At 39.4% G+C, this 25,470-nt stretch overlaps 1 protein-coding gene across 6 annotated transcripts in view; it reads right to left on the bottom strand.

Annotated features, from left to right (window-relative positions):
- ATG5 (autophagy related 5) overlaps window positions 1-21,107 on the bottom strand; it is an 81,772-nt gene extending 60,665 nt beyond the window's left edge. For 2 of the 6 annotated variants that reach the window (XM_080389859.1, XM_080389862.1), the window contains exons 1-5: window positions 20,996-21,107; window positions 19,971-20,131; window positions 12,868-12,995; window positions 6,727-6,805; window positions 949-1,111 (exon numbers count right to left, since the gene is read on the bottom strand). In XM_080389859.1, the coding sequence (XP_080245985.1) occupies window positions 949-1,111; window positions 6,727-6,805; window positions 12,868-12,995; window positions 19,971-20,078 (478 nt within the window). In that variant the 5' untranslated portion in view covers window positions 20,079-20,131; window positions 20,996-21,107. Of the gene's footprint in view, window positions 1-948; window positions 1,112-6,726; window positions 6,806-12,867; window positions 12,996-19,970; window positions 20,143-20,568; window positions 20,857-20,995 lie in introns of those variants that run through there. The other 4 variants (XM_080389863.1, XM_080389860.1, XM_080389861.1 and 1 more) reach the window with 4 other exon arrangements.
- Between the last annotated feature and the right edge of the window lie 4,363 nt (window positions 21,108-25,470).

Here is a 25,470-nt window from a genome sequence, read left to right as displayed (position 1 = left end):
CAAACATGTCTCAAGTAGTCTTGCATTCAAAGCCTCTCCCACTTCATTTAATTCTCACAAATGTGGGAAGATGTTAATTCTAAGTGTTTAGTATTTTGTACCTCAATATAAAACAAACAACTTCATGCTTACAGCTTCTGTAAAATAAATTTAACAGTAATAATATAAATGACAGCTTCAGGGGATGAGAAAAATATATTGCAAGTGGCATTACTACCCATTTCAGATAGTAGTTTCTGAAATATTTACAAAGCTTTTCAACTTACAGGCCTCTAAGAACCATGAGAAAGAGGACACAACTCTTTTCTTTTTGTTTGTAAAAACAAAAGAAGTTACATTTTGCAGTGCAATATGGATTCATGTTATCTGTGCAAAGTAAGAATGCTAATTATTTTAGAACATCCTGTTCTGAATTATTTTGCTGACCTTGCCAAGTTCATACTTATCTATGCAGAAATCTTTGTGAAAGCCATGGTAATATCAGCAATAAAAAATAAATTTAGCAGAGAGAAAAGTAGAATTATTAATCTACTGTGCACCTTTTTTTAAAGTTTACCTGTATTGTTTATCAGTGACAATCCTCAAGCATTAACTTGAGGAGGCAACCTTTTTTACTTTATGGTACGAGATGATGAATACTGAACAACACTTACACCCCAGATGTCTCCCAAATAAAAACTATCAGTTGCACAAAAGTATACTAGACAGTATTTATTTTGTTTTGTTCCTAGTTTTGGTTTGTAAAAACCTAATTTAGTTCCTTGAATAACTTAAGCCATACTTGGATTATTACATAAATGGCGATTAAAAAATACAAACTTTTCCATGACAGACTAAAATTCTGCAAACAATGACATTTTATATCCTGTACCATTACTTAAATTTGAAGTAGTTATTTATTAGCATGCTAGACCTAAATATAATTAATACTTGATGCACTGTATTTACCATTCTGTAATCCCATCCACAGTTGTTTATGATCCTTTTTTTGCATCTCATTAATGACTTGACTTTTGTGCTTTAAAGCATCTGCTTCTTTTATACAAGCCATAAAATGAGCTTCAATCACATCCTTAGAATGGCAGTGTAGAAGATCCTTTTCTGGAAAATTCTACAAAAAGAAAAGATAAATCAAGAGAAATGAATCTATCACATACCTTAGATGATTAAGAACAAAGAATAATTTTACTCTGGTTTACTTTTATACTGAAGAAGCACACTGGAATCTACTTCTGGAAGAAGTTAACAATCATTCTCTCATTCTGCTGACAAGAAAGGTTTTACAGGGGAAAAACATTTCAGAAAAAACAGAAGTTGAAGAATTTTCTGTGAAACCAGAAATTACTCTAAATCACCCAACCTCAACTTGATATATACATTTAAAAACATCAGCAGATTTATTTAGGCCCTTACATCCAAAATTCAGGAAACAAAGATTTGTAGTATGTTTTCAAGATGATGTTTAACTCTGGCAATGAACAAAAGAAAAGGGGAAGTGTAGAAGAATGAAGCTGGGTTAATTAGCATTGATAATATACAACTGTGGGCTGGCTTCAGGGGCGTGTTGGCCTATGTAGATAAGGTGCAGCTGTGGCTGGTTCTGTGAAGAGGTTGGGCAGCCAAGGAAGAGAGAGGAGGAAGAAGCAGAGAGAAGAGAGACTAGGAGAAGGCAGCAGATGGACTGGCATGAAGAGTATGTTGGTATGTGATGGTAAAAGACCTTGTTGCAGCCGGCTAGTTTGGAGAGTGCTGTGACAAGGGAGAAACAAGCAACCACCACTCAACCCCTATTGGCTCTCGATGGCAGTTTAGCACCCATTTCTATACTGGTCTTTGAAAAACATTTCCTCCAAATATCACCATCCACATATATGAACTATGGCATGTATGTCACTTACAAACATTTTTCCTTAAGAGATACAGGAAATCCTTGTCAGCTCCAACTTTACCAAATACATGAGCCTACTACTGACCCATGCGACTTGATTCTATACCCCTTTTATTTGGCACACTGCATTCAGTATTGCAGATGCCATTACCACTCCTCAGGTAACCGTTATCCCCTCAGTAAAAGATAACTACCTTTCCTAATTCATTTATTAAGGAATTATAATTGTAAATCTCATTCAGGTACAGAAAGATTTCTTTGGAAATGAACTCATCAGAAGTTCAGCATTGTATAGGTACACAGGGCTGTTCTTTTTTTTATTAACATTTAGTATCACTTGTCATTTTACAGTAATACAGGCATTATCAAAAATTTATTGTCTTTAGTTTTTAAAGGTTTCAAAACTCGCCATGTTTTAGCCCCTTCTTATCCATCCTCTTTTCACAGTTGCTTATGACAGTGCCAAACAGTGGAAACCCTCAGAGCCAAACTAGAGCAGCATCATTCAGTACTCCCTTTCACAACAAGGGCTTGCTATGTATTTTTACACTTTAATTCTCATGTTATTTCACAAGACTACCTTTCCTCTTAACTGATTACAAACTGGCTATTTAAAAAAAGCTTTTGCAAGGGACTGTTCAACCCATTTTGGAAATACAAGTACATACAACAGGATATTTTTCAAAGGCTTTTACAGTGTAGTTAACATGTCCAGTAGGAGCAATATAATGCTGGAAAACCTCACACCTTCTCTCCTCCACATAAAACCAGGAAAAATAGTGAAGACTGCTTCAAACAACAGGAATTCAAAATATCCAAGAACCACAAACAACAATATGAAAGGGCGTGGGGGATTGTCTTACCTTAAGGAAATTGAGGACAACAATGATAGTTCCCTCCTCATTAAGTTACTGAAAAGAGTGACATTAAATAATGGAATTTTATATCGTGGATTCCTCCTTATGACAGTGAACCCAGACTCTGGAAACTGTGGATCAAAAGGATGAGTATCTTCCAAAAACAGGAGTACAAAGGGAAGAAAAGACTGCTAACATCTTTTCCACTTAAGTATACATGGCTTGGCATTAAACTCACAAAGGAAGTGCCATTGTTACTTAGGGATGATACATGTGGAGCTGACTAGAAATCGAAGAGATAAAGCTTGCTCCTCCTATGAGGATGGCCAAGTGTAGAGACATTAAAGAGGACAGATCAGAAAGGAAAGTCCTCCTAGGGCAGACCTCGCTCACTTTCTCCACAAAGCTGAGGGTCTCAGCATAATTGGGCCCAAGATGAATGGAAAACATCACTGGGATTGTTACTTGCCAGCTGACATCTGTCTAGGCCTATAAAATGCTTTTAGAAGTTTAACTTACTTGCTCAAATAAAAAAAGTCAAGTCTAGTAACAAATCCAGATGAAAACAGTTAGAAATAGCATATTTCAAGATTGAGAAAGTTCTTTACATGCAAGAAATCATAATGAGACACTAGCATCCCTCAAAAGAATACAAAACAGTGGAATGTACTTAATGCCAAGTAATACAGGAACCTAGACACTGGCTTTCACAGTTAAAAGCTGAAGTTTTAGCTAAGTTTATGAAAACAACAGTTTTGTTACAACAATGTTTTTTACACACGTCTAAATCCTGAACTGCAGGGTCTTTTTTTGGACATTCCTGTCTTTCTAAGGGTAGGGATCTCCCTGACTGACCTTCTTCCAATGAACTTCAAGTTAAAGGGAATATCACTCCTGGGCAATGTGTTCCAGAGAATATACATAGGGTAGTCTGCAGAATAGCAAGGAAGTATTTAAAATTGGTCAAAGCTAGCTAAGTTAGTGAAAAGAACCAAGCCACTGTAGTACAAAGGTGTGGCATAGTTAATTTTCCAAGCTTGTAAGGGATAACACTGTGGAAAACACTCCTACAATCCTCAGTGCTGTCTTATCTTTAGAAGAAAAACACTGACACATTTCTATGCAGTACTGTAAGCAGAAGCTGAAAAACCTAAACATGAAAGTGGTAACTTGGAAAACACAATGCTGCATCTACAAGACGTGTATGAAAGTTTCACCTACATGAGACTACCAATATCCCCACTGATTTACAAAATAGGGCACAGAATAGTGAGTTTTATACTTAAATACAGAACATGTATATTTTTTGTTTTGTTTGTTGGTTGGGTTTTTTTTTTTCATTTCTACCAGCCTTCTTTCTACTGGAGGAAACAGTCAAATGTAACAACTTTATTCAGTTGCCTGAGAAAAGGGACAATTGTAAACAAGCTAGTTGTATAGCCAGGCATGGCTACTATGAGATGTGCAGAAAGTTTTAGCAGATCTCATAAGCAGCTTTAATTCAGGTACTCTTATTGGCGATGTCTTATTGCCTCCATGTTCTATATTTTTTGAAGAAAAGTTAAGGGTTGACTGATTTTCTTAGAAAGCTCAAGCAACACTAGGTTTGTTGCATATACCAGTAGACACCTGCAGCATAAACTTGGTCATAAAGAAGTACATATCATCGGTACAGACAGGACCACTAAATGACCTCTCACATAAAACTGTTCCAAAAACATCACAGGTAACTTCAATCTAGTTTCATAGCTCTATTCCACCTATGTTTATCTGTCAGTTCTACCTCACAAAAATACCTGTTTATACTGTGACAGTTTAGTTGCACTAGGCTCCACTTACAGAAAATTACAGCAACAATAGAGCTTTAAAAACTGTGTCCCCTGGCACACCTGATTTCCTCTCCTCCAACAGCACTACCCATTTCCACAGCCATTTGCCCCCTCTTATCTACTACACAAAATCTGGAGAGCTGGTTACCAGGCTGAGAACATGAACAGTACCAGGCATGCCGCAGCGTGGCATGCGATAACAGGAAGGGATAGTTACCCCCCTTAAAGCCACACCTGGGTAACAAAAGCAAATTTTCACACTACAGCTTCTCACAATTCTCAGTCCTTACTACACTTACAAGCTCACCCTTCTAAGACTACTTAAGGCAACTGTATTTCAGCTTTACTAGAGATATACACGCATGTTATTTTATTGCATATCAGAAGTACAAATTAATAAACTGTTTCTTCAATGCAAACAGAAAGCATGTCTATTATTTGGCCTGCATGCATAACACAAGGAAAATTACAACTACCTGTCAACTTTCAAACTTCTGCTGAACAGAAATAAACTTCTTTCATATTTTTAACATGGAACAAAGAAAACTGATGGGGGAAGAGAAAAGTTAAAATAAATGTGAGACAAGTGTTGTTGACTGCATGCTTTGCTAAAAGAAAGGAGAAAGCCATGACAGCAGAAGTTAAACCCCAGAAAAATCGAATACTGTTCAAATAAGCAAAAAAAAAAAAAAAAAAAAATGGCTCTTTGAAGGATTACCACACAAGTGAAAAGAATAATTCAGGCATCAATCTCACATCTAAACTATTTAGCTGTAAGAAACTAAGACATGAAAATATCTTCAATATTTTTACATCTTTGATATATTTCAGTTATGTTTTGACTTCAAGGATTAAGAGGGGTTTATTTAAATAAACTTTCAGATTACATCAAAAACAGGAAGAGAGATTAAGCAGGTGCTTAATCCAAGGTGTTATATTTTTAAAAACTAAATTACAGCTTTTAAAATACTGCCATAGCAGTAAATTATTTCTGCTGATCTTTAATATAGACCTTTGAGACAAACTTAAATTAGCTGATCTTTTGGCAAGCAGCAATATAAGGACATTAAAGTCACTTTACATTACTACATAAAACTAAATGCACTGTGGTGCTGCAACTTATTTCTCAAAACGGCTCTACTTTTGGATGGCAACATCCACACACTGCCAACTGTTAATCTTCCAGAGCTCTCAGAAGGTGTAACAATTAAATCATGACATACAGATGCCCTACAGTTTCTTCAAAACACTCTGGAAGTGTAGCTCTCTCTGACATAGATCTGACAGAAGTGTGGTAAATACAATGGTTTCAAAAACAGCCCCAACTTCAGATTCATTCAGTCAGTCATTTTAAAAGTTTCAACATGTGAAAATATGTATCATAAGAATGTATGATTTCAGTGCATACTTTCAAAAACAATCAGACTACTCCTGTTAGCAAAACCTTTTCTAAAAGATCTTCAAGAAAAGAATTCTTCCAACAAAAACATTCAAAACATGTCTGCTTCCCAGTAGACTTTTCATTTCATGTCACATCTCACACAGTTAAACCAAGCCTATTAACCTAGTCCTTCCCTTCAGATCAGTTTTCCTATTGCATTGTTTCTTTTACAATGAAGAAATTAAAAGTTTCAAAGTTAAATACCATGATTTCTAGCTGTGATTTTGACTTCAGAACATACCTGGGATTATTGTCTCAATGCCTTTTCAGAGTATGAAAGAATCCTGCACCAAGCTAACCCTGCACAAGTACTCTTCTGAGCAAAGATCAGTAGCTATGAAGTCATACCTAATGGTTCTACAATGTGCAATCAAAATAACGTTTCTCCTGTGACTAAGCTGTCACAAGACCAAACTCCTTTCCCTCAGTTCTCTAAAGGGGACCCACACGAAGTACAACAGCACTCCCTGACTTCAAGTATTTCTACAGTATCTCATACCCATGCTCATGTCCCTAAAAGGACAAGCATTTCTCATTCTTTCCAACCTTCAGTCAACTCAAGCTGGCTGAATTAAAGACATTATAGAAAGTTCTCCCCTTCAAGTCATACCATTCACTTATTTACAAAATAATTATGAAACCTCCTAGCTTCCAAATTTCATGCAATCCCACACTCACTTGTTCTTAACTAAAGTTGTATTTCAATTTTACCTTGAAATGCACTGTGATGCTCCAAGGAAGTGCTGTATTTGATGCATGGAGATCAAACAGCAAACCAATTGGGTAATGCCTAAAAATGAAGAGATATTAAATGAACAAAAAAGCTGTGCATTTAATTCTACATATGACAGTTAATATACCTGCATTTATATGAAAAAAACTAGCTGTTCAACTCCCACAATTAACATTCATTATTGCCGATTCATAAAAGTTACACAGGCAGGTAGAAATGACTGACAGTTTCTGGCAGAATCAAGTCTAGACTTTATATGTTCAGTATCTAAAACAGCAATCTCCAAGCTGTGCCCACAAAACACTGCCAGTTTTGCAACAGCATAGGTAGCCTACAGCTGCCCTATGGAATCCTTCAAAACAGTATTTTTAGCTAAAAAAGCTTGATAACCGTTGGAAGAGCTGGTCTGACAAACTTATACATGCTTTTAGATACTGTAATGCCACAGGTTCATACCACACTGACCCTTAACATCTCCTCCCTCTCCCACCTGCCTGATGTCACTGTGGAGAGTTGAGTAGTCAGGTAAAACAAGGACATGCCTGTAAAAGGACTGAAAGAGGATGGATCAAGATGAACTCTGTAACTCTACTATCAAATTAAGAAGGGGGGGGGGGGGGGGGCGGGAATATAGGACTTCTGTATTTCAGTGGCATTCTAGGTTGAAGACATCAAACAGAGAAGCTGCTTCCTCCAAATAGTCATTTCTGCCTTATAACTTTGTCTCCTTTAAATTTACTAGAAGATACAGCCTCTAGTAATATAAGGAATATATATCTCAGAAACAATACTTCTACAGGCACTGTAAAGAGGTCTTTTTCTGCAATTTTCTCACAAGCAGACACTAGCAAGATTTTTGATAGGGTGGGTTTTGGTTTGTTTTGAGTTTGTTTTTTGGTTTTTTGTTTTGGGTTTGTTTGGGTTTTTTTGCATTCAGCATACCAACTCCATTCTTTTATCTTTCAAAATTCGTAACTGAAAGAGCCTTACTCACTTCTCATCCTACGGAGAGATAAACACACACTTAACTGTAAACTCATTAGCATCACTGAATTAAATGGGACTGACCACAGGACACAGAGCCAAGCACATACATAAAAGTTTTGAAAGTCCAGACTTTAAAAACCACCTGTGCCAAGCCAATTTCCTGACTTGCTACACTTTCACACAACAGTGCTTTAGCACCCTCTATGGGTGAGCTAACCCCAAAGCTAAAGACAAAGTCATCGCAATAGCAAAATAAACCCCCCCAAAATAGTACTACAATTCTTGAATTTACCTATTGCACTGGTAACTTCTTTAAAGAAAGAATAGAGGGAAATGTCAAGAAAGTATCTAGATCTGTGTTTTCCTGACAAAAGGGAATGAAGAATACAGTTAATGCATATCCATAAACGCTCAAGTTTTTACCACCAAGACTTATTATTACTAACTGCCAATCACGCCTTCAGTACTTCCACAGAGATTCAGCAAGAGCTCCATGAAAGAGTGGGTTTTCAGGTGAGCTAAGTAACAAAGAGACAAGGTGAGAAGAAAAAGAGGACTTGTCAATGTACGTGGAATAAAAAAATCCCAACATTCCCTCACTCCACTCTTAAGTGTGTATCTACCTTGTACTATGAGCCAGTATTCCCCGATTAAAATCTTGCTTCCAGTGTCACTGCTGCAATACTGTTCCTGAACTTATTTGAAAAAGAGGTACTGCAATTAAAGAAATATACAAATGCTCTCTGGAACCTACAGTAACCAGGAGAATTAAAAAAAAAAATCAACCCCCCAAGAAAGCCTTTAAAGAGTTGCCCCCCTCAAAAAAAAGAAAAAAAAAAAAGAAAAAAGAGAAAACAAACACAACAACAGCCAAGGGAAATGTCCAGATACCAGAAAGGTATCATTTCGAGAAATATTATTGTATTGCTGAAATTAAATTAGAGTGGGAGCCAAGAACAGGCAGACCGTGCAGAACTCAAAGGAAATAATGGGAAAAATACCAAAGAGAAATCTCTCAGAGCCCACAAATCTTTTTTTTAAGGTTGCTAGAACAATGACTGGTTCTGGAAAGTCTTAAATCTATAGAAATGTAACAGCACCTTGACTTCCAGCCACTGTCAATTTATGATTGCTTTTATTTTATACAGAAGGTGGTTTCAGAGTATGACAGAATTCCTGAAAAACACCACATTAAGTACTCAAAATCCTTTCAAAAGTGACGGATTGACAGTAAGGAAAATTAATTATTACTCCTCTAGCAATTTCTTTCTGAACCCAGGACAGAAAATGACAGCGCGAGTTGGTAGGTTGTTTCCAGACCAGAATAATTTACTGTGGTAATTCAGTAATTCACTGTCACGTGAACTGATAAAACCAAGACCAAAAAAATCCTATGTTCTAGAAGTATCTGAGCTACTAAGTATATCAAGTGGCCAAAATCTAGCATTTAGGTATTTCTATGAACAAATGTCTCATTAAGGGAAATCTTGGCTGCATCAAAAAATAGTCTCACCTTTTCCTTTAGTATTAATTAAGAAATAATTTTTTCTTAGATCTTTTAAGGAAACGCTAGCATTTTCCAAGAACGTCAGATATGTCTGATCAAATGGTGCTTTGACGTGCTGAGATTTGCTGCTTGTTAAGAAGCTGCAGACAGACTGGCAAGGTTTCTCCTGTGCTTGGTTTATTAGCCCTTACTGTTTAACCACACCGGCACAAATCCTAAGAGCTGCGAGGGAACACTTGAGTGTTACCAAAAATGACTATACAGTTCCAGGGGCAAGGTGGCATCTCCACAATTTTGCCATTGAAGGAGAAAGGCTCAGAGGCATGAATGCTGGTCAATAACTGGTTGTGACAATAAGGACTTGGCTTTTACAGTCACAGGACACTCTTCGGGGATAAAGGACTGCTAGGGAGAGATGGAATCCACCTAGGCAGGACAAAAGTATTCACCTTCAAGTTGGCCAGCCTGGTGAGGAAAGCTTTAGACCATAAACAGGGGTGTGAATAAAATCCCACAGAGCAGCAGAAATTAATGGACACAGGTGGAAAGCAAGTGGTGAAAGGTGACAGCTACAAGGGAGATAGCAAAATCATAAAAATAGGATAGAAGCGAGTCTGACACAACTGTATCTACATAAAAGTACACAGCCTGAGGAACAAGCAGGAGAAACTAGAGCTCCACATGCAGTGACGTAACTGACAGTGTTGGGCTACCTGAGACACAGTGTTATGGATGGATGGACACAAGCTGCTCAGGAAAGACAGGCAGAGCAGATGAGGGCAAGAGAGTTGTCTTTCATGTCATGGAGTAGCTTAGATGTGTGAAACTTAATGGGACAGACAACAGGTTGTTTGAGACCCTGTGCTTCAGGATCAGAGAGACTAACAAGAGCAACATCATGGCAAGTTTGTTACAGATCATGCAATCCAGGTAAGGAAGTAAAGTCTTCTTCAAACAGCTGAAGAAGTTTCGGCATCTCAGACCCTGATTCTTGTTAATCTGTGACATCTGCTGGAAAAGCAACACAAGTAGTCAACATTTCTTGATACAGGACCAGAGCTGGCCTGCAGGTGAATCCATTACTTACTAACAAGACAAAATAGTTCTGGATGTGATAATCAGCAGCAGCTTTGACTGTAGTGACCATGAAAAGCCAGAGTTCAAGATTCTGGAGAGGCTGATAAAGCAGAGTAAGAATACAGACCTTTGACTTCACTCACCACTTCCCTCCTGGTGCCCCTTGCACAATTCACTCTTAGCCACCTCAGAAGCATCACTGGACAGAGCTTTTAGTCCCTCACCTGCAGCCAGAGCACTGAACCTATCCTGTAGTTACAGAAACGCAAATGGAGAAGGAGCCTTCCTCCTGTTGCCACAAGTCACAAGCTTCCAGCCCTTCCATCATCTTAGGAGACTGTTTGCCAATCCAATAATCACAGACTCTGCCTGCATCTCCTTCAATGTAGCTGTAAGTTTAGGTTCCTGCAGGGTCTCCTGAGATTTGATCCATTTCCTTTTGTAGTCTCTGATGCTGCACAGTCTGATAATTTCTTCCTGCAGCTCCTTACCCCTTACCTTGGTGACATAGACCCGCCCCCAGTACACATCACCTACAGGCAAAAAGACCATCTTCCCCTGCTCCAACAAGCTCAGTGGGAGGCCCTGGACCCCTGCAAGTCCAGACCTGGAGAACTTCATCCTCCTTCAGGACCCTGACCTGAGTGCTGCAGACTGTGAAATTGAAACTACATTTCAGATTTCCTCCTGTTTTCTAGTGAGATTTTGAAGAGCTGCAGCTGAAAAGAGAGACACTACATCCCAACCAGGTATGAAACCGCACACACTGTAAGCAACGTGACCACACAGTGCAAAGTAAATAATTAGAATAAACAATATTATTAGTAAGTTCTATTTGATTCTGAATGTGGAAGTTATACTTAAAAAGATTAAGCATTAATGCTCACTATTCTTTCTCTACAAACTACTAGCTCAATCTAATTCTCAGTTCTGGTATTTGGGTCTGCCCTGCAACAAGCTTCAGCTATTCAGAGTATTATCATTCTCCTAAAACAATGGTTTGCTGATAGCGTTTTCCTTAGAAAAGCAATTATACTGAAACTGGTGAAGCTGTTCCTGGTAGAATACATTTAGGCTTTCTGAAAGATCAGAGTCTTAATTAGCAGACCATAATTACACTATTCATTTTCATTTCAATGTTCTATGAGTTTACTAACTCTTCACTTAAAATTAGAATTATAATTTAATTTTTACTCTATACCTTTATTCTATAATTTAGGTTGGGGTTTTTTAAATTCCAGCTTCAACATCATGGTATTTGAAAACTTACAAAAAATACAGATCTCATTTTGGTTGAAGTAAAGAGCCTCTCCTTCCTTTCTTGTTACAACTTCAGTGAAAACTTACAAAGTTTCCCCCCATGATCTACCTAAGATAATGAACACACTGGTACCTTGTTTATTTGGATGGTATCCATGACTCAAGGTCACCATGGCACACCAAGAAACCCTGGTGTGTATTTCTTGAAACCAAGAAATCATTGTTAAATTTCATGTAATTTAACTAAGATGCCTAAAGCTGGGTTTGCCAAGCAGTTTTGAAAAAGTGAAAAAAGCTAGTTCTTATGCTTTTCTATTTACATGTTTTTAAGGTTTACACTAGGCTGGTCTCAAAGAAACAAGAGTAGAAGAGATCTACTGCATCACCAAGTCTAAAGAGATTCTATGATGTGATGCTCACATCACAAAACAATCCAGGTGCAAGAAGCTAAACCAGCCACCGTAAGTCTTCTTTCCTATTACGATACAGGAAAAGAGATACAAAATCTCTTCAGCATTCAAAATACTAAATACTTTCTGGAGAGCCTATGTTATCTATGCAGAGCTAGCAAACACTGCAGCTCTATCTTTATGGCAGAAATGGAAAGAAACAAATCTTATGAACAGTACTTATGAAAACCAATAAATGAAACAATGTCAGTCTTACTCCCCAACCTTGGGGGGGACAGGATGGAAGATACTTTAATAGACCATATGACAGAACAAAACCAGAATCAACATCAATCAGTTCAGTAAAGTTGAACTAATTGAATTCAACAAGAGCCTGTGCATCAGTATTAGATTATCTGTTTTACAGTGCAAGCACATATCACACCAGTAAGAAGTGAAGGCTACGCACTTATTTTATCTTTAAGCATATATTCTACTTGCATTCAGACTCTAGAAATAATACTTCCTATCTGTGTTATTAGGCATCCTTTAAGAAAGTAGGATAACCTAAACGAAAGTTTATTTAATGATTCTACTGCAAGAAACTACAGTAAAGCCAAAGCCACAGGTATTTTATATTACGGTAACTAGAACAAAACCAATAGGTGCAGCACAATCTCTGCCATATACATATAGTAAGTACAAGCAGAATAGTAAAAAATACATTCAACATTAAACCTTCTGATTTTCCTCAGCAACATGCTTTTCTTGCTCTCCTCCTCTTGCCATCTTTGAAATCCAATAGAGTGACTGGTTTAGGAAAAGTACTGACAACATGCTGAACTTGGTAACTCTTTACACAATAAACTAAGTAAAGGTACAAAGTTAAATAAACTCACCATTTCAGTGGTGTACCTTCATATTCAAACCATATTTCACTAACTTCCTCTTGTCTCATAACTTTCTGAAAGTGTTTCTTTACTTTGTCTGTTACCAGTGTCAAGTAGCTTATCCTTGGCAAAAGCAGCTGAAAAAAATATTACAGAAGCTTTAAATATTCATAAAATTTACTATATTAATAAAAATCTGTAACAAGTATGCATTTTCATAACCAAAATTCAGTCAGCATTCTCCACACACACACCCCCCAAAGGTCAGATGTTTGTTAGACAGTTTACTTATTAAAGGTCAATGAAAGGCTATAAAATTATGCTCTCAGAAGATGTATAATAGTAGTATCCAATACAATAACCGACAAAAAAATAGTAAAAAAGTCCTTGATTCTTTTGATGTGGTGCTAGGGAGAAGAGTGGAATTTAATTTCTGCTTTTCTGTATTTAAGCAGGCCAAAGAGCATTTTAAACAATTTTTATATGAACAGATAGGAACATGTTCTAAGTTCTTATTGAATATAATGAGCAACTGTGTAACAGCTATTATTTCAAAATAGAAATTCCTACAAAATTAAAAAAAAAGAGTGAAAACTAGCTGCTTAAAGGTTTGGTTTCCAAGTATGTTTCGTATTACCCATAGCCGGCAATTTCCATTTTCTTTGCACTGGGTTTGCCAATTCAAAATCAGAAAGAAAACCATCAATATTTTATCAGTTGAAAGAAGAAACCTTCTTACAGCTTTCTGATACACTAACTTTTTTTCCTCAAGTGTAATGTTGTGCACTATCCAAAACAGAATGCTGTGTTATATTTGCAACCCCCTCCCCACCTCTCCCTTTTTTTCTTTTTTTAAGTCTCATGTCTAGTAAGAGTGGTTAAGCAGACTGCATCAATCAGACTGATTACTGTATAGCACATTTACTTACAATTTATCAGTCTGTAAGCTTTAACAAACAATGCCCTTCGGTATTCCCAATGAGGAAAGTTTAACATCCGTGTAAACTAACATTTAGCTTTGGAGCGCATTTTAAATGAATGGTATTCATCCTGTAAAGTTAATTTAATTTCCTAATTATTAATAGATGGGTCTAAGGAATAAATAGAAATAAACTGCATTTCTCATATTTAGAGAAACATTTGTTTTCCAGTGTTCCTCCTTAAAAAGTTTTCTTTATAGTATATGGATAATGCTAGGCCTTAAGTGAATGTCTATGGCACAGACATCCAAAACTATGTAAGGACATATTACAAAAACTTGATCTCTGCTGCAACATTCTTCCAGAATCTCTCCAACAATTAGACCACACTTTGATATATAAATTAGATAATATTTTGGCCATTATACCAGAATTTATTTACAAATATCAGATTCACAAAGAAGTAACGAGAGTAAATCAAGAGCAAGTTCTTATGAAGGAGAATGGATTTGTCTTTTTGATAATGCTGCATTAGGTTACTAACCTGCATACATCTGTGAAACAACTAAATTTTAGGATTTATATAAAACTACAAGATTATCAAGACTCACCACTACCACAGTCATCAAGTCAGTTAACGCTTTATCTTTTGTGTACCATATGGTTTTCTTTTTCCATCTGTTGCTCTTATTACCATCATCATATTGTTTCTACCTTCTTTCATAGGAGTCCAATCCAGCAAGGTAATTAAAAACAGCCTTCAGTTTTAAAATGTGAACAATCTCAATAAATTCGATGAAGTCATGTACACACTCAAGTCATAATTGTCTGGTACCTCAATGACTTGAATGACAATATAATCTTACCCTTTTTAACATAATTCCACATATCTACACTGATTGTTCTTGAGACAATATAGTCCAGGCTATTCCAATCAACCCCAAATATTTTGGTAACAATCCCATATTATTTCTGTGTGATATTCACAATTAAATTAATGCTGGTATATTCTGCTATGAGACCCATCTGGACTGCTACAAAAGCCAGTCTTCAGCATGCTGCATGTGACACAGCCCTGCAGGAACTGATAAGTACATTAGTGTTATTGATTGCGACAGTTTGACATAACCCTTTAAACTGCATAACTAACTTCCCCTGTAAAATACTTCAGTTTGTAGTGTAGAAGAACAACATAGTTTCTATTTCAACACAATTCGAGATCAGAGACTATAACCAAGCAGCAAGTAACTGAATTTAACAGAATGCGGTCAGCACTCCCAATGGGCCTCTGGAGTACAAAACCTAACAGTTAATCAGGTTAACAGGGACTGCCTGTTTTTCAGAGATGCTGGGCATCTGCAGCACCTACTGAACTTTTTTTTTTTTTTTTCAGTCTTCCCACCTCTTGTACCTTGCTACAGTCTTTCCCTTCCATGGGAGACATGAAAGGATCCAATGTATTACTTTTCTAGCTTTAATTATCCTAGAGATTTACAATTATACTAAACCTGTTAAGTGAGACTTTTAAAAGCATAAAGACATTTTCATTTTGTTACCCCTTTTAATATCCCTTCTCCACCAGTTGCCTGCACTCTGTTAAAGATACCAGTTAACATAAAACATTTTTACTCAAAAAATCTTGTAATTTTTAAAAGCTATTACTGAGTATAGGTACTCAAAAATACTTAGAAAAAAGCGCTTAATGTATTTAACTATATGCTGGGCTTTAGTCAATCTCTCTGACAGCAGAATCATGTTAATTGTTTTATAGAAGCCTCTATGTGCAAACCACAATTCTACACAGCAATCCACCTTCTAGACTATTAGACACTCACAAGCTTTGCCAAGACTTCAGCGATGTGGCAAGGAGCCTTCACAAAGCCGTGTCCACCAGAATGTCACCTCTCCCACACTTTTGCTGCTGACTCCTAAACCAGTCCACGCAGCCAACGAGGCTATACCCTTTCAGCCTTTGATTACCCTACAGCAATACTTCTGGATGCTGGGAATGAACAGCCCTTGGGTTAGGGCTGTAATACCCAATTAAGAAAAAACCCCCACATGATCATATAAGACATACTAATCGAAGTTAAACACACCCCACTAGGTGAGATTTGCACAATTACCTTTCTTTTTTTGGAAAAATAACCTTCTATCAGCAGGCTATGTGCTAACGGTTAGAACATTGCTATGAAAATCAAACACGCCCAACAATGCAAGTAATGTAACAACCTGAATGCAACCTGAATGTAGGACTGATAGATCAGTACACAATATGCTAAAATTACATATAATAAATTAAATGGCCTAGAGTACTTCATGGGCAAATATGCAGACAAGGTAGTATCAAAGTTTGTAATGATTAGACTGAGCATGCATTTAGCATAGATTCAATATTTTCTCCTACACTATTTAAACTTAGAATTAACTAATACGAAAGTGCATGATATAGCATATAAGGAATTAAACAGAAGAGGATTCCAGTTTTGATTCAAGTTCTATGGCAACTGACTCAGTCATGCTGCTCACTATGCTGCATAGCAAAAGAAACCTGAATGAAAAACCCTGCTTTCATTTGAGCTTTGTGGCTCAGAAGGAGCCACGTCCGTCTTGTCCCCTAGAAAGGATGGACTTGTAAGAAGATTCAAGAGAAGTCTAAAGTGGTCAGCAGGTGAATTTTAAGTGTCAAGACTGAGAAGGATTCCTGATGTGTTAAGTGAAGCTGGGAGCCTTTCCTTCCAGCAACCAGTCGCATAAGTTTTCTCCCACTCAGTGCACAAACAAAAAGCTGGCATAAACTCCTTCAAAGTAGTCAAGACTATATGGTATAAACTCAAGTAGATGTTCACAACCCACTGGGATCAAATTGCCCATTGCAACAGTAATGAAGACATCACAAACAAACTGCACAGCACTAAATTAAAAAAATAACATTTGAGAACATGAAAAACACCTTGAAATTCATATTCACATCTGAATTCTTAAGTCAACGGCCATACCAAATGTAATTATTTAATCCTTTAAAAATAAACGGGTACTAGTTCTTCATTAAAAACAAGACACAACAATAATTAACTGCCTTTGATATGATTTCTAGCCTCAGCTTTGAAAGACATTGTGAAAAACATGTACATAATTTACATATGCTCAGCTTAAACCAGAACAGCTATACAAAACTGATGCAGTGGAGCAAACTAGCAAGATTAGGAGCTCTCCTCATTAAATTAAGAAAACAAAAGTGAATCTCCAGACACATTAGCAGGCAGGATAAATCCTAGTAGGCTAGAACATGCCATCCCCAAAATTACAGAAACTGCAACACCTTCCTTTTGCATATTGTACATTGCTACAGTATTTAATCACAATAACCAGGAATGCTTTCTGTAGAGGTTAAATGAAATGCAAGCAGCTCTTAATGCCTAAGGAAATGCTTGGCATTATCTTTGTCTAGAAAGAGTATCTCTCCAGCTATCTCCACAGGTTTTGTTGCAGAACAAAACTCCACTTTACATGCAAAACAGATTACAAACCAGAAAAAATTCTAAATTTAACAGGAACTGGACTGGTCTGATCACCAGTGTACCCAGGATGAAGAAACAAAGCATCTAACATGGAATGGCTTCACACACGGTCATCTCAAGAGAACAACCTGACACAGAGGAAGCTTAAAAGAATGGCCCAGTCAAGCCTAGTCCCTTGGGCTGAGTATCATACCAATGACTGCCTTCTGCTACAACGTTGTTCTTTACATCTGACAAATCTCAGCCAGTGAGTACTCTGCTTCCTATACACATTTTATTTCTCATTGTTTGCATCAAAAGGCAGACAATACACCATTTAAAAATAAAAATCATAATTTTAGGACTAGAGAAAAATCAGTTCAGCAACAAAGGTAGTTCAACCTTATTGGTCCTAATTATGCTTCCAATTCCAAACACAAGCAACTGTAGGAAACACTCCAAAAAACCCAATGTATCCATTTTCAGTGCAACTCTGCAGAAACCTACTTGGTTTGACTACAGGACAGTGCTTTACTTGAGATGCTTAGTCTTGATGTCACTACTCTTTCCAAAAGATAGACAAGCTCATCTTAAATTAGTTCTGCTACCCCCATGCAGTGCCATAATGCAATGCACACCTACACCACTCCTGTGCTGTGCTAATTTATCTAACAAACAAGGGTCTCCTATCACACCACTTGCAACAAACTGAAATCCATCACATGGATTCTAGGTTGTTTTTCTAACCCCGCACCCTCCAGGTCTATCTTCCTTCATCTTCATAAAGCAAGTTCCTCAGAGCAAAAGCATTTTTTCCCCTCTTAACGATGCCAGTATTTCCTTCCCATGCAGCCCTCCCATTTACGGAGGGCAGTCTGGAATACAGAGGCTGTATCTATATTAGCAAGTAGTGAGTGAGGTGTGAGAAGAGGAGACATGTAAAGCTGAACAGCTTATGTCACAGACTGGGAATGTTCATGACACTTTTTTACTACAATTTTAGGGGGGTTCAGTTTAGCTCCAGTTTGATCCCATACACTATACCCATTAGCAGCTGAAGCACATCTACTTCAGCTTCACATGAAAATGATTCAGCTTGTGGGCTACAAGACCACTGTGTGATGCAAACCTGGGCACAGTAAGTGGGAAGGATGAAGACTTGCTTCAAAAATGCATTATAGATCTAAACAAAAACATTAACACAGATGCACTTTGAAACCACAAGAACTAAACACGATTTAAATTTTGATATTCTACCTTTTACTATTATAAAACCTTGGTCCCTTCAAGAAGCAAAGCTATGTTATCAGCTCCAACATGACCTGAAAAAGGAAGCTAAAATTTTAGAATTGCAATTTCTGAATAACCAGATTTTGCAGAAAGAGAACTAAGCCTTGAGAATTTCTGTGTACATTTTAAGCAGAATAAAAGAAACGCTACCAGCTTAAAACTAACTCCTTGGCTTAGAAAGTTGGCCACAGCATGAAGATAACATGCTTTTGATACCAATTGTTAAACAGATCAAGACTGCATTTCTCCATACTTAAAATCACACCTTTCATGTAACTTTTAAAATGTTTTTATATATAAGAATTAAAATATATATGTATACATAATACAAAGTCTGAGACTTTTAGATGCTCAGAAGCATTTGGCAATAGGTCGACCACATGAAGTAGAAATACTTCTGTTTTACCAGCGATGAAAACTAAAACACAGAAAGATGAGCACTGCCATCACTGCAGAAAAAACATTGATGGTTTATTAGGTTTCAGAAACCCACTCAATGCACATGTAAATCAAAAACTGATGACATAAAGATACTGTTAAACACAGGAAAAATTATTTCTGCCCAGTAATATTTTCTAAAAGAGTAGAATAGGATATGACAACACTTAAGATTTCCACATAAAAACTCATAACACAAGATTTTCCTACCAATTACTTGTGACATTTCAAATTTAAGTTTCACTGAATCAGCAAACATTCTCTATCAAGCCAATGTCTATCAGATGCTGAGAGAACAAAAACTGCTAGGTAGACTACAAACAAATACCACGTAATTACAAAAGGCACTTCCAGTTTACAACTCAAATACAGCCATCACTCATTTTTATCATCAACTAGCAATCCAGTTCAGGCACTGTACTGTTAAGACATTATAGCTGCTTTTCCTACGTCTGAGCTAGATCTCTCAACACTGCTAGCATTTAAAGAAAAGAAAACTAGCTGAAGTAATCCATGAGCAGAAATACCAAAGCCAGTGTTACAAGTTTGTGTTGCACAGGTGACTGATCCTCGTGTTTAAGATTACACAAAGCTCTGACTGAAGTTACTTCTGTAGTAAAGTAAAATAAAAAATATCTCTTCTTCTGGTCATCATCCAAGAACATACAAAGTCACATAGAGCCACCCCCTCTTACCTACTTGTTGACTTTTTCATCATTTTTTAAATATCATAATTATTCATTATAAGTTTCACTGGTGAAAGAAGCTTAAAGTTTTGAACCACTGTGAAAAGAGACAAATCACACAGTATGGTCATACTGTTTACTTTCATAAGGTACCAGGAATAAGAAGAAAAAAATTAGGGTGGTTTTTTTTGTTTCCTCAACATTGTAGCACACATGTAAGAATGAAGGAAACTTAACTATGACATTGGACTACCTGTGACTACCCTCATTATACTCACATAGTAAGGTTCAGCTTCCCTTTCAGTTACCTCATCCTGATACAGAGTGAAACAGGTTGGTATTCGTCCAAACCACACATCTCGAAGTACATCTTTGTCATCTGTCATTCTTCCAATGGATAGTGAAGCACATGTAGATCTGTTTACTTCTTCAACTAGAACTGCAATCCCGCTCCCCCCAAAAAGAAACAAGTCAGCAGAACTGCAAATAAAGCACATCTTGTTAAAGGTCATCGTGACTATGCTCCCACAAGCATTAAACGCATCGGTTTGCACAGAGAACGGCATGAGTTAATGCCTCCGCGTTAACGCTTTCCCAACTACAACACAGGGTGGATGGCGAATAAACGAGCATTTCCTAAGCCCGCATCACGCCCCAGCCGCAGAGGCAAAGTCCCCTTTCCCGCTACCGCCCTGCGGCCGCCCCGCAGCTCCCACACCCCTGCGAGGCCCCGGCTTCACCGCGGACCAGCGGCCCCGGACCCAGGGGCAGCCGGCAGAGCCAGCGCCCGCAGCCGAGCGGGACACGCAGCGGTGGGGACGACGAAGCGACCGGGTCTCTCGCCGGCGGGGCCGCAGGCCGGCCCGGGGAGCTCACCGAGTCCTCAGGACGGGGCCCAGCATCGCCATCGCCCGCCGCCGCGTCGAGACCCTGGGGCCCCCGCCAGCAGGCTCAAGGCGGAGGCCGCCCCCCGCGCCCGCGGCAACGGCCCGGCCAGGCCAGGCCCCGCGGTGGCTGCCCGTCTGCCCGTCTCCCTCCCCAGCGGCCGCCCGAGGTGAATCAGCAGCGCACGGCGCGGCGGCGCCCCCGCCTCACGGGGCCGAGCCGAGGAGCACCGCGGCGGCAACCCCCGGCGTGCTCTCCCCAGGCAACGGCAAGGCCGGGGGGCGGGCCGCGGCGGCCCCGCCCCAGCCCCGGCCCCAACCCCGGTCCCGGCCCGCCGGGTGCGAGCGGCGTCCCGGCCCCGGGCAGCAACGCCGCCGCGGGGGGCGGGAGCCGGCGGGGGAGAAGGAACAGCCGGTACCTCAGTCGCGACCCGCGCCACCTGCCCGCACGCGGAGCATGCGGCGCGCCAGGCAGGAACTGAACCGCGGCCCCGCCCCGCCGTGGCCCCGCCCCTCGCGCACGCGCTGTCCGCCGCACAGCTTCCGCCCGGCTCCCGGCGGGCAGTTCCCGGTGCGCCCGCCCCCAGCCGGCGCCGGAAGCCGGAAGCGGGGCGGGTGGGTGGAGAAGGGCCGGCGGGGGTGGGTTGGGCTGGAGGTCTGTGGGTGGGAAGGGGGCGGAGGGCCTGTGGCTGGGCCCCTCAGGCTGCGGCTCTGCGGTAGCGTGGGTGCCGGGAGGGCGGCGGGAGGGAGTCAGTCCCGCAGCTGCCCCGCTGCGGGGATGCGGCCGCCCGAGCACCCTGCGTGCGCCGTGGGAGCTGCAGCGGCAGGGCCGGAGGCGGGGGTCGCTGTGCTGCCCGTGTGACCGGCCCTGGGCTCGGGCCCGCTCCTGAGGCGTCGGCGGAGCCGGTCAGGCGATAGGCCGCGCTTCTGCCGGCGCGCAGGAGCCCGTGAGCGTTAGTGCCGAAAGCCTTGGGTGCTCACGGGGTTAAGCGCTCTTCCGAGTATTTTGAGCACAATCTAACCGCTTAAGGTTTCTCTTCTCTCTTACCCGGCTGTTCTCTTTCCCTGTTCTTTATGTGGTATATTTTATACACGATGGTTTTATACCGTGATCACAGGAGGCTGAGGGCACCTCTTCCATTTTGCATCATTTTTTATTGGTCCAACGGGTGCAAGTTCACAGTGAATTCCATCTCTGCGTTTTATAGAACATTTGCATTTCTGTCGCTGTGCGGATCCCCATCTCGCTGTCCTACAAGAGTAGGGGGGAACAGGAAAGGGGACTTCTCAGGTGGGAGGGAGCATCGTAATTCCAAGATCTGTGTCATAGCTTCCTTGCTAGTATGTGTCACGCACCAGCAGTTGTCAAAGCTGGGTTGTTCTGTGGCAAGCCGTACAACTGTAGCAAATGTATTACAACTGGTATTTTGGCAGTTAACGTTTGAAAGAAAACTAAGTGTTTTTTTACCCGATGTGGATGGCGCGCACTGCAATTTCAGTAGCGCGACGTTCTTGCTATGCTGGCTTGTGGCCACCAGATGTCAGACAGTGGCCACCGCTGCTGAAGGCGTCATGAGGAATTCGAGCACTACCGTTACTGCTGACTTTTTGTGGGGTTTACCCAAAGACTGGTATTTTAATGGATTTGTGTATTGTTTATTCAACCATAGGATCTGGGGAATTTTGATATGTTTTCAGTGTCATCTGGAAGATTAGAGAAGTCTGAAGAGCTTTTTTTATTTTTTCCAGTTTAAATAATCTTGTCGTGATCACCTGTTTTTGATAAAACATAATATTCTGAACACAAGCCCTATTGTGAATTATTAGAAAAAAACCCACCTTTTTGTTAATGCTCTATAAACAAAAAGTTTAGCTGTGGCACTTCTGTGATTTGGGACATACACAGTGAAACTTTGCCTATCTTCTCCTCAAGGGTTTTTGTGACACATTAATTCAAAAAACAGGTAAACTGGTGTAAACCTGAAGTAAACTTCATATTTGGCACGGTCTACCCCAAAGCATAGGGAAAGACAGCACACAGCACGTGCTATATTGCAAGGGCTTTAGGCTCTCAAGTGAACAGTTCCCTTACGCTCCTAATACTTACACTTGCTTTGGGTACATGTATTGGGCAGCACCTCCAAAGAGCATGCTAATGCTGAGAAGATGGAAGGGGAGGGGTTCCTCCAGAAGTATACTCTGTGCACTCACAACAGTTCAACTAGTGTGGATGGTGTGGAAATTACTGTCTTGCAGACCTGGAATGGCAGAAATTTCTGGATGCTGGAGGAAACTTCCACATAGAACTGCGCAGAACTGATTCCGCAGTTACAAATGCACTGCGGAATGCAGTTACAAATGACCCACAAGCACTGGTCACTGCTACAGGCTTCTCTATGGAATTCTGCAAGGAACCCCCTTAATGCTGTTCCAGGTCCATTGAAACTGGTTTGATGAGGATGCATTGACTAGTGGAGCTCCTATGAAGTACCAGTTCCACTGCAAGGAAAACCCCACCGTGCCCTAGTTATAAGCTTTATATATATATTTATTTATATATATATATATATATATATATACACACACATATATAAAAAGTTATAAGACTTATAAACTTTCAGGCGGCTTTGCACATATGGATTTCCCTACAGGAAATCAAGAAGAACCACATGTTTATTTTTTGCCCTTTCCTCCTATGAGTTCCTCAGAGTTCTTCTATAGGAAAGGATAGTTTCGGTAGTGCTGAAGGGTTTGACTGATCATTGTAGCAGCATCACTAAAGATAATGCCAGCTTGTATTGAAAAAAAAAATAATGGCCCAGAAACATCCACTGGCACAACTGCTCCCACTCACTTTTTCTCATGAACAGGAAGAAGTCTGCCAGCACTGCTCTTAGCTGTAATATTGACAGTGTTGTATAAACTGAGGATGTGACACATTTTTGATGCTGCCTGTGCTTACCTCCTGAGCCTTACTTAACCTCTACTGCTACAGCTCTTGAAACACACTGTTGGCCAGCTAGACTGTGTAATCAGCATTCTGTTGATTATTAAGGACAACTACCAAACAGATTAAACATTTACTTTTGCATTATTCTCTCACGTATAGTATAAGGAACATAGACAACCTGACTCGGGCATATGGATTCCACTCCATAGGCTGAAAATCGAACACCATTGAGTGCCCAAGTCTTTTGCTGGATCTAGATACAAGATGCTAAGGAGAGAATAAAACAGGAAGTTATAAAGTGAGATAACTTGCTGTTTAGAGTATCTTCCTATTTAAGAATCTGCTGATTAACTGCTGGTGTAGTTAGTGAACACAGATGCAGTAAGATACATTGTAAACTCTGTGTGAGATTACAGAAACAATAGTTCTATAGACAAATGAGGCTCTGCTTCTGAGATGAGCTTGGCTGTAGATAAATACTGAATACTGAACAAATAAAGTATACCTGAAGTGAATCCCAAGTTTGCTATTAATAGGACTATAAATAATGAATCTGAATTCAAACATGAAAAATAATTGCTAGGATGGAATGTCAAAACAGATACAATAAAAAAGGAATTACCTCCTTTGGCATATTGCTTTCCTCATTGTTATCTAATGCTTCAAGTTGCACCATCACTCAGCAGAATGGACCAATCTAAATTGGAAGGGGAAGAGTTCAACAAACATATTTCCAATTCCAAAGATCCTCAAGCAGTATTCTCCCATTTTAAATGTCATCATCAGACAACACACAGCGAGTCATTGCCTAATGGCACCCGAATTAAAACACCTGTTGGTGACTACATATGGAATGCAAAGATGCTTGTAAAGAACAAGATTGTAATTAAAGATGCATTAATTCTAACAGAAATAAGAGAAATGGAACAGATGGTTTACATATTTGTGGGCAGTTATGTTTTTGTGTAATGGTAGTGGAGATGAAGATTGTAAACAGAGCCACTGTATAATTTATGTTGGAAGGGACCTTTGAAGCCCTTTCCTGACCTCTAGGCCAACACCTCTTCTCAAAGCAGGAGCAGGTACAAAGTTAGATCATGTTGGTGAAGGGAAATAACGCCAACATTCGGTTGCTGAAAAGCTACCTGAAATAAAATGTGAAATATTATTTCCCTCTATATTTTGCTATAACTGGGGTAACTGATATTCATTGCTTTGATCACATGGAACAAATTAATGCTGCTTACATAGAACTGGTATTTTATGGCACCTACATATACACCAAGTAAGGATCACTAATAATAAAGAACCCTGGCAGGTGGACAAAAAATTCCTTTTATTCAGGCCTGGCTCCTCTCTGCACAAAACCCTTACTCAATTAAATCAATGGCAAAATACACAAAGATATGTGAAACTTAACTTACTCTACTGTTACTTTATTAGGAACTGATCAGCAGTCACTACTGATGTTTTGATTTCCCTAATAGTTTTAATAGAAAGCAAAACATATTTTGTTTTAATTTCTTAGCTATTGTATGTAAACAAAAACAGATTGTGAGAATCATTACTGTATACCTTTTAACATGCAACAGTGAGTAAGAGTCAAATGAAACTCATGATGATGCTATTCATATCTAGTTAAACAGTTCATTGTTGCCTACTCCCAGTGCAGAATTGATTTGATTAATTACATGAGAAGCTGACTCATTCATCTGAGACCTGTCTGGAAATATTACAAGAAACAAGTACCACATCTGAAGGCACTTAATGTTTTCTCTTACCTGGATATATTTCTCCTTTCATGCCCTCTTCACCTAGTAATACTGGCTTTCTATGACAGGTGAATAGGTTGAAAATATTCTGGACTGTTTTAAAACTCTTTCTTGTCTAAATAACTGAAGTGTGCTGGCAGCTGTCGTAGTTTTCCCTCACAGAGTTAACTGT

This window comes from Falco punctatus, assembly GCF_963210335.1.
Source record: "Falco punctatus genome assembly, chromosome: 5".
In the NCBI taxonomy this organism is placed as follows: Eukaryota; Metazoa; Chordata; class Aves; order Falconiformes; family Falconidae; genus Falco; species Falco punctatus.
The sequence above is the reverse complement of the archived record's forward strand: the minus strand, read 5'-3'. Positions and strand labels throughout refer to the sequence as shown.